This window comes from Myotis brandtii, unplaced genomic scaffold (genome assembly GCF_000412655.1).
Source record: "Myotis brandtii unplaced genomic scaffold, ASM41265v1 scaffold986, whole genome shotgun sequence".
NCBI lineage: Eukaryota > Metazoa > Chordata > Mammalia > Chiroptera > Vespertilionidae > Myotis > Myotis brandtii.
Genome location: NW_005372102.1, coordinates 3,012,313 through 3,021,718, shown reverse-complemented (window position 1 = coordinate 3,021,718; position 9,406 = coordinate 3,012,313). Strand labels below are relative to the sequence as shown.

At 61.4% G+C, this 9,406-nt stretch overlaps 1 protein-coding gene across 1 annotated transcript in view; it reads right to left on the bottom strand.

The window, feature by feature from the left end:
• GAK (cyclin G associated kinase) overlaps nucleotides 1–8,504 on the bottom strand; it is a 44,213-nt gene extending 35,709 nt beyond the window's left edge. The window contains exons 1-7 of the mRNA XM_014533466.1: nucleotides 8,435–8,504; nucleotides 7,798–7,892; nucleotides 7,102–7,161; nucleotides 6,234–6,348; nucleotides 4,141–4,283; nucleotides 1,724–1,849; nucleotides 738–827 (exon numbers count right to left, since the gene is read on the bottom strand). Coding sequence (XP_014388952.1) covers nucleotides 738–827; nucleotides 1,724–1,849; nucleotides 4,141–4,283; nucleotides 6,234–6,348; nucleotides 7,102–7,161; nucleotides 7,798–7,892; nucleotides 8,435–8,504 — 699 coding nt within the window. The remainder of the gene's footprint in view (nucleotides 1–737; nucleotides 828–1,723; nucleotides 1,850–4,140; nucleotides 4,284–6,233; nucleotides 6,349–7,101; nucleotides 7,162–7,797; nucleotides 7,893–8,434) is intronic.
• Between the last annotated feature and the right edge of the window lie 902 nt (nucleotides 8,505–9,406).

The window sequence follows — 9,406 nt, the reverse complement described above, 5'->3', positions numbered from 1 at the left end:
CCACACACACACAGCTCCCTCCACACACACACAGCTCCCTCCACACACACACAGCTCCCTCCACACACACACAGCTCCCTCCACACACACACAGCTCCCTCCACACACACACAGCTCCCTCCACACACACACAGCTCCCTCCACACACACACAGCTCCCTCCACACACACACAGCTCCCTCCACACACACACAGCTCCCTCCACACACACACAGCTCCCTCCACACACACACAGCTCCCTCCACACACACACAGCTCCCTCCACACACACACAGCTCCCTCCACACACACAGCTCCCCTCCTCCCCACAGCTCCCCACATGCACAGAGCCCACAAGGGGCACAGAGCACACAGGGAGCACAGAGCACACAGGGGGCACAGAGCACACAGGGGGCACACAGCACACAGGGGGCACACAGCACACAGGGAGCACAGAGCACACAGGGAGCACACAGCCCACAGGGAGCACAGAGCACAGAGCACACAGGGAGCACAGAGCCCACAGGGAGCACAGAGCCCACAGGGGGCACAGAGCACACAGGGGGCACAGAGCTCACAGGCAGCACAGAGCACACAGGGGGCACACAGCCCACAGGGAGCACAGAGCCCACAGGGGGCACAGAGCACACAGGGAGCACAGAGACAGGGAGCACACAGCCCACAGGGGGCACAGAGCACACAGGGGGCACAGAGCACAGAGCCCACAGGGGGCACAGAGCACAGGCACTGCGGCCTCACCCAGATGTCCTGCTTCTCGCCGATGGGGAAGTTCGAGTACAGGTCCACGATCTCGGGCGTCCTGTACATGGGCGTTGTGTTCCTGGTGACCTGAAGAACAGATGCACTTTTCACAGGGAAGTTGTTTGGTGTCAGTGCCCACGGCCTCCCTGCAGGAAGCGCACGTCCACCCCAGGGCCCAGAAAGCCTAGCCCGGCTCCTCCCCTCCCTCCCCTCACCCCCACGCCGGCCCCTGCCTCGCAGCCCAGCTCTTGCTGGAGTGGCCACACCAGGCACACACAGTGGGATGTCAGCTGTGTGTCCAGGAGACACGTCTCAGCGGACAGGCACTCCCTTCCAAAGCGGACGGGCACACCCTTCCGGGTCCAGGAGGTGGGTCACCTGCGGCCCGAGGGGAAGGCTGTTCTCAAAGCCGCCTCCTACGCGTCCTCGTGGACAGAGACCCTCTGTCCCGGGAAAGAGCTGAACTGAATTTACGGACGAGTCAGGCTGTTATGTGAGAAACCCGAGACCCAGGTAGACAGGGTGGGCCCTGTGGCAGAGACTAGAGACACAGCATGGGGGAGGCCAGCGTGCCCGTGCACGGCAGACACACACACACCAACCCCGGCCAGAGATGCCACCGGAACATGGAACAGGCTGTGACCCCGGTGAGACAGTGAGGCTAACCCACGGTTCTCCCGGGAAGGTCTGCTTCAGGAGGAGGAGACCTGGGCGGGACCAGCGCCCAGGAGACACCCAGGGCCAACACAATGCCAAGTCCAGGTGCATAAAGGATGCTGAGCCGGGAGGGAGGCAGGCAGAGGGCACTGCGACCGGACGTGGCCGCAGAGCCTCCACACAGGAAGTCACCAAGCTGCAGGCCCGTGACCCACGTGTGTACACGTGTTCCCTGCACTAGACGGCGTGCTATGCAGCCGTGTGAGGCACTGACCCCCAGCCCAACGCGACGCTCCTACAGCACGCGCAATGCTGAGTGCCCTCACCTCCTCCTCCACCAGGGCCCGCCGCTGGGCACTCCAGCTGTAGTCAGGGGCGTGTGAGACGGTCGTGGCGCTGCCAAAGTCGCACAGCTTAATGGTCCCCTGGTTACTCAGCAACAAGTTTTCAACCTGAAAAATTCCAGGAGACAGTCCTTATAGATTAGGGGTGCAGACAGCCAGCTGGCCCTGAGGGGAAAACACAGCACCCCCACTTCTTTTTGGTCAAAATCAGTGTGTGTACCTTTAGAAGCAGGTAATTCGGATAAACTCAGCCGTAAATCAAAAGATGAATGACATTAATACCATGGGATACACAACGAAAGCCTTTAGAAAAGACTAAATTAACACAGTCTAAAAACCATCCTATATAATAAAAGCCCAGCGCCCGAACGGCAGAACGACCAGAACGACCGGTCAACCAGTTGCTATAACATGCAATGACCACCAGTGGGCAGACGCTCAAACAGGAGCTGCTCCCTGGTGGTCAGTGTGCTACCACAGCGGGAGCGCCGCTCAGCTGACCGGGATGAGCGGCTGTTCCCGCTGCAAACCCTGAGCAGACGGGCAGGAACCCGGGCTGCGATCATCGCCTCCTCGCCCCAGGCTCCTCCTCCGAGTGCTCGCAGGCTGGGCTAAGCCACTGCCGCCAGGCTCGCAGAACGCTGGAGGCTGGGAGGGGGGTTTGTGGCTGCCACGGGTCTGAGGCCTACTCCACCGCCTTTCAGTGCTATTGTCCCTGGGCCTGGCCCCGACTGCGTCTCCTGGAGAGGCAAGTGCTCCAGCTCCACGGAAGACGCCGGACCAGAGAGCAGCCACTTAGAGGGCAGGTCCACAGCTGCTCGGCTAACCAGGATGAGTGGCGCTCCCACAGCGGGTCGATCCCCGCAGGCCATGCCCCCACCAGTGCACGAATCCCGTGCACCAGGCCTCTAGTCCTATATGATATCCTATATAATAAAAGCCTAATTGCAAATTGTCCCCTTGACTGGGAGTTTGACCGCTCGCTATGACATGCACTGACCACAAGGGGGTGGTGCATAACATGGCGGGCGTTGGTGATGCAGCACTGGCAGTGGGCGACAGTGGAGGCGCTGCTGGCCCCAATGAGAGCAGGACCGCAGTGGGATGGTGGAGCAGGTGAGTGGGCAGCGCCAGGCCAAGGTGGGTGCGAGCAGGGCCCGATGACTCAGGCGGAGGGGGGCGCACGGGGATCCAGGGGCCCAGGTGCTGCCCAGGGCCCAGAGGTCAGCTGGGACCTGCCCTTTCACGCCAGACGCTCACGCTTCGATCGCTGGCCCGGTTGAGGGACCGCACCCATGCACGATTTCGTGCACCAGGCCGCTAGGCAAATAGATCAAGAAGCTGTCAAGGAGTCCAGCCAGAAACCATCACTTGAGATGCACTTTTAAAATCCAACATAAACAGGACTAACAGCAGAGACAGACCTGTCCCAGCCCCTCGAGGGTATGTCCTGGCCAAGGCCCACCGCTGAGGACGGCTTTTACAATCTGAGTGCTGGGAAAAGTAAACAATTCTTCACCACCCAGGGCCGCGGGACCCGCAGAGCAGCCTGCCGACCTGCTCGGGGACGGCCACGGCAATCCCATGGGTGGACTGACCAACGGATGAGAACGTGTGTAAGGAGACACAGAGCCAAGAAGGTCCCGAGGCAGACGTGAGCCTGGCTGCAGCTCCGAGCGGAGGGCGCCGACAGGGACAGCGGGACAGGCAAGGGAAGAGAGGCCCTGCCTCTAAACGCAAGGGCAGCCACAGGCCTCAGGTCAACGCTCGGGAAGGAGCACGCTGAGCCGGGCAGCTGACCAGCCACTGCGAGCAGCACCTGAGCAGACACCGCCCGCTGAGAGCAAGCACGCCAAACCCCACCCGTTCCCACATATGGCTTCTGCGGATGAGACAGAAACACAGCTCAGCAGGAACACAGGCAAACACTGCTACAGGGATGTCCCCAGAGGAAATCCAACGCCAACAAACCTAAAAACGGTCAACTCTGTCCACAGAAGGAAAATGCCACGGAAGCCACACGGTCTGCTGCCAACACCAAGAGCCCCAAGTGCCAGGCTCAGAGGTCACACGCCCGGGAAGCAGCGACCCCACAGCGCACACTCTGCCAACTGTGGGCCCGAGACGGACGAGCCCCAAAACCACAGCGCTGAGCAAAACGCCGCACAGAGGACGCACTCCGGAGCCACGTGCAGGATAAATGGAGGCTGGGACTCCACACGGGGCTGGGGCTCCATGGACGGGCCCTCCCTGCTTCACGGAGGCGCTTTGGGGACACCCGCTCGCTGTGAAGCGGCTCCTAGCAGCCTCTGTGACTCTCGGCAGAGCCTGGCCGGCCTCACTGGCAGAAGCCGGACCTCCTAGCCGGGCGCGGCGGGCGTGGGAGTGGGAGGCAGCACCTTGAGGTCCCGGTGGATGATGGGCGGCTTCTGCCGGTGCATGTGCTGCACGGCCCTGCACGTCTGGTAGAAAATCTTCAGGACGGTGTCGCACGACAGAGGCCCTTTGGTCTCGCTTTTCTTCAGAAACTCCACCAGCTGCCCTGGAAGAGACAGGAGACATTCATCCCCACAAGTCGGGGGCGGGGCCGCAGGACAGGGCAGGGGGCGGCACCACCTGGCGCTGGCTTTACCAGCCAGCGTGGGACACCTGTGGCCATGGCGCGGGCAGCACAGGCTCCTACACGGAGCCAGGGGGACGGCAGGGCCCAGAGAAACCACAACATGCCATCTCCTCGTCTTGCTCCACTTCCCTAAATGACGGCCATCTGCCCAGGGGCGTGGCCTCTCCTACACACACTCCACACTAAGTGCAGCCTGCACACGGGACCAGGGTGGTGACAGCACAGGGAGCCCCATCCTCCCGTCGCCAGGGACACGTGTTCACACCTCAGTGCCCGCGCTGCCCTGGTCCCCAGCCCGTCCCTGATCCAGGCCCGAGGCCACCTCAGTGACGGAGGCACAGCCAGCGTGGCTACCACGGCTCCAGATCCATGGTGGCCCTCAGCCACGCTGCCCCGCCTCCTGGGGTCAGACACCATCCCTCCCCCCTGGAAGCCAGCTCTGCCAGCCTGCCACACGGGTACCCCCTCCAGCTCGTTTCCCCCAACACTGGGCGAGTCGCTGAACCCGCGCCTGCACACAACAGCGCCCCAGACACCACGCTCACCTGGAGAGAGAACCACCTGCCGAGAGGGGCGAGGGCATGAGGCTCCAGCCTGACAAGGCCCAGCGCAGAGCAACGCAGAAGCCGCCTGAGCTCCCACATGAGGAGCCGGACACAGACACCACGGCACTCACAGCCGGAAACGGGGGCCCCGACGGAGACCAGCGTGGCCTCATCCACGCCGCCCAAAGTGTCAGAGCAGGCCACCGAATGGCACCCCCAACCCAACAAGCCCCCTGTGAATGCCAGCCACAGGGAGGCCAGGTCCCGGGAGAGACACGCAGACTCTGTGGACGAGGCAAGGAGCGCGTCCGCAGACACTGGCTAAGGGCCTGAGTTCGGATCTGCTGACCCTGGGCCTTAGAGAGCAGGCGAGCCTGTGGGTGCAACACGGCGCCGAGCACAGCACACTTTTCAGAAGGAAGAGTGTGTCTACGGAGCCCCGCTTCTCAACACACCTCACAGCGCTTCTCCCACGAGCACACGTCCTCTTCACTAAAACCAGCAGTGACCGTGAGCACCTGCCACCTGGAAGACCCGAGTGTGGGCGGCACCTCCCAGCCAGCCCGGCGAGACAACGGGAAGTAGGGCCCAGACACGGAGAGCACAGCCCTCACTCTCCCATCCGGCTCCCAACTCCACTCCCCGGGGAGGGCCCGGCTTCCCCGAGCCTATAAAGCTGTCGGCACCTGTGTCAGCCTGCTGCTCCCCTCCCCATCCCCTAACCCCACCACCACCCGCTCCAGGGTTGCGCTGGCTGCTCAGGGCTCAGCACCATCTCCTCCTCCTCCTGCAGAGGTGCCTGCGCCCACTGCCCCCTCTCCTCCGGAACAGCCCCGCTCGTGGTGGCTGGGACCCCGGGGAGGGCCATCTGTGGGCACAGCATGTGTCCCTCCCAGGGAGACGCCTGCCTCAGTGTCCCCTGCTGCTGCTCCCTGGCCTTGTGGCGGCAGGGCCCCGGCCTCCTCCCACACACGCTGCCCACGGACAATGAGGCAGCACCGTGCCCCAGGACCGATGGCCCACCCGGCTGCCAGCCTCTGGCCCACTGGGCCTCGCATGTCCCGTGCCCACTCCTTTCCCCCTAAGTTACACCGATACCAGCTGAGCCCGTAGGCTGCAGGAGGGCGGACCCCCGGCCCTCCATGGGCAGCGCGGGCAGACTGAGCCCTACTGCCTCCTCCTCGGTCATGTACATGACCCCCCTGGAACTTTGCAGAAGGCACTGGGCCCCCCCCACTCCTGTCGGGGACTAAGAGCCTTTCCTGTCCTCCAGGAAGGGCCTCCCTCCGCCGGGACCTGCGTACGCCCGCAGGGAGCTCGTTACCTCTGCAGAGCTCCGTGAGCAGCAGGAACTCGGCCTGCCCCGTGTCCGACTCCTCTTTCCCTATCGACGCTGCAGAGCAAAACTGGACAATGTTGGGGTGGCCAGAAAGCTTTTTCTGCGGGTGTCTTGTTAAAGGAGAACGCGTACGTCTGCACAGGGAACACATGCGCGGCGGGCAGAAGTAGGCTCACAGCTGTGAGCACGAGGACTCACTCGTGCTATTACTTACTGTTGTGTTATTGCCCACACAACTGTGAACCTACTTTTGCCCTCCCCTGTATAAACCATGACGCTGAACGACATGACCTTAGACCTCAGCGCATCAGAGCGGAAAGGTGAGGGCGAGCAGAGGGGGAGGGCGGGGGGAGGGGAGCGAAGTGTGGACGGAACCACACACACCTGACCACAGCCAGGCAGGCCAGCGGGAGAGGGCGCGGCATGAGGCCATCCGCCCAAAACTCAGGGAGGCGAGCACCCTCGGGCTCAGCGGCCAGCGTGCTCCCATGGACAGAGCTTCAGGAGAGAAAAGAGCAGATTCTGGCAGCAAAAGGGCAGCGCCAGCGGGTGGAGGCCAAGAAGAAATGCCAGCAGTCAACCATTTGTTGGTTGATGCCCTGCCCAGGGTGAAGGGATGGCCGGGTGCGATGGCCGCAGGTTGAAAGGCTGCCCACCCCAGGCACAGAGACCTCTGGGGCAGGACCCACATCTCCACTCCCAGGACCATGGAATCCCTTACAGCTGCCCTGGGAGTGAAGAACAAGGAAATAGCTCCTTTTCGCTAGAAACAGTCCACAGATAAGCCAGGAAAAGCAAAGCCCACTGTTAGTGCATCAACGAGAACGCGGCAGCGGCGCCCAGGAAAGGATACCAAGAAGCACACCTCCTGGATGATGGCTCGGCTCCTCTCCTCCTCGTTGGACAGCAGTCTCTGCATCGGGAGGGAACACAGACAAGGTTAGTCCGCGCAGCAGAACAAATCAACACACCAGCACCTGACCTACGTAGAAACTGGCAGCGTAGAGGCCCCTGGAAATGGCCCTCTGCAGCCCCAGGACACAAGAGAACTACACAGAGGAGCCTCTTCTGCAAGCAGGCTGCAGTAAAATAGGATGAAAAAGGAGACGCGGCAGAAACCAGAGTCCTCGCCCTCGTCTCCAAGTCACGTGGGCCCCTTACAGCTTAGCCGCACGCCCAGGACGGCCACGCCACTCCACTCCGCAGCCCAGGCTGGACACCAGCCACCCGGATGAAACCAGACAGCTCTGCCCACAGTCCCACCGTGAGCCTGCTCCGGGACATGCGAGCGTGGCCTGCACGCGTGGTCCACCCGAGTGGCTGTGCCGCTCCCGCCCTCTGCGGAGTCTCGCCCCCGGGCCCCCAGCTGGACACCGCAGCCATAATGTCCACTGAAAGTGCTGATGGCTCCTCGCCATCAGAGGAAACTAACAGGACGAGAGAGGGAACGCACAAAGAAACACACTAATCGGGAACCCCTCTCAACATGTCACTTTGAGATTTCCTTAAAAGTAACCGAAACCCACGCAGAACGTGCCGTCCACCTTACCTTCAGCGCATACTCTCTGCCACTTCCCAGATCCTGGGCCTCATATACGAACGCAAACCCTCCTGAAATCAGGAAAATAAACACATCAGTCCACGCTGGGATTTATTCAACATTTAGATGTCTTGACTAAGTCAACACAAACTGCACTTGTGGATAGCAGTACGTTTTCTGCAAAAATAATGGCTCCAATTTACACGAAAAATTCAATAACAAAAGTTTTAAAAAGATACTTCCTCAAATACGCACAGGTGGTGTGAGCAAGCTCAGGAAAACAGGCCCAACATCCCTGCCCAGGAGGGAACTGTTCCCTCCCAGGACCCATGGAGGCTCTCCCACACTGTGGGCTGGCCCAGCAGACCCCCCCCTCCACCCACTTTTGCAATTTAAATGGAAACATAGTTCACATTTTGAAAAGACTAGAAAGCTATCTAGCTCCAGGACTCTGCCTAAAACCCGTTTCGTGCTACAGTTGCAAATTCCAAAAAGCGATGAAAACCCGTATTTTCTTCCTAGGTCATTTGGCAGCAAACTATGATCTATTGTAAATGTACCGGTATCTGGGGCAACCCCTGGCATGAACTGACGTGGAGCCGTTTAAAGCTCATCCCACAGTGACGACGCCTCCCGGCTTAGTTACCGACGCGTCGATGCGCCTGATTACGGAGTGCCTCCAGCGCTGGGGGCACAGGCTGGCGCGCACGGGACATGTCATCGTTCTAACACCCGAGGAGCTCGGACCTGCTCTCTGGCCCAGGGTCTGAGGCTTGGGCCTTCCCCGTATTTATACAAATCAGTCTGAGTGTCCACAGCCCGGGTTCCGAGGGAGCCGTTTTACGTGGAAGACTTCACACTGATTTCACCCGGTTCATTTCCAAGAGGCTTCCCGAGCTTTAGAGCTGTGAGCCGACAGCTCCTGGCCGCACGGGTTACTTTTACCTCCTGGCTCGCCTACAGGGCACAGGGAAGGGGCTGGCACATTTCCTCGTTCTTCTTCCTGGGCGCTGAGCGGAGGCACAGCTGCCTTCTCGCCCTGACCCACTTCCCACCTGCGATCACCCTCCCAGCCCCTGGCCGGACAGTCCCATTCCCGCCCCTCCCCCACTGCGTGCCCCAGGCTCCCCCTGCTGTCCTCCCATCATTGGGGCGCGTGTCTTATTTTAAGGCAGAAGCCGCCTCCTGTCGGCCAGGAGTTTCTTAAGGAAACAAGGTAACTGCCTGGCACTTTCAGGACAAATGAGGTGGCCCCAGCTCTGAAGGGGGCAGAGCCCGTGGTCTTCCCAATAAATCACACCCCCATCTGCTTCTGAAACAAACTGGAGAAAAGTAGGTGGTGCTGCTGCGGCCTTAAGAACAAGGACTCAGGACCCAGAGAGGCCGTGTGGCCGCGGGGACGGCCCTCCTCCTCCTGCGAGTCCACGTGCAACGCGGGGGGTCAGCGGGGTTGCAGCCGTGCCAGGCCCGGAGTGGAAGCAGCAGGATCAGCAGGATGAGGAAGGCGGCCGCCCCGCGGGCACCGGGCACAGAGCTGAGGGGCCTCCCCAGCACCGGGGCGACTTCCGTGTGAGGAAGCGGGAGGCCATCGGGAGGCGAGGACCAGCTCGCAGGACCC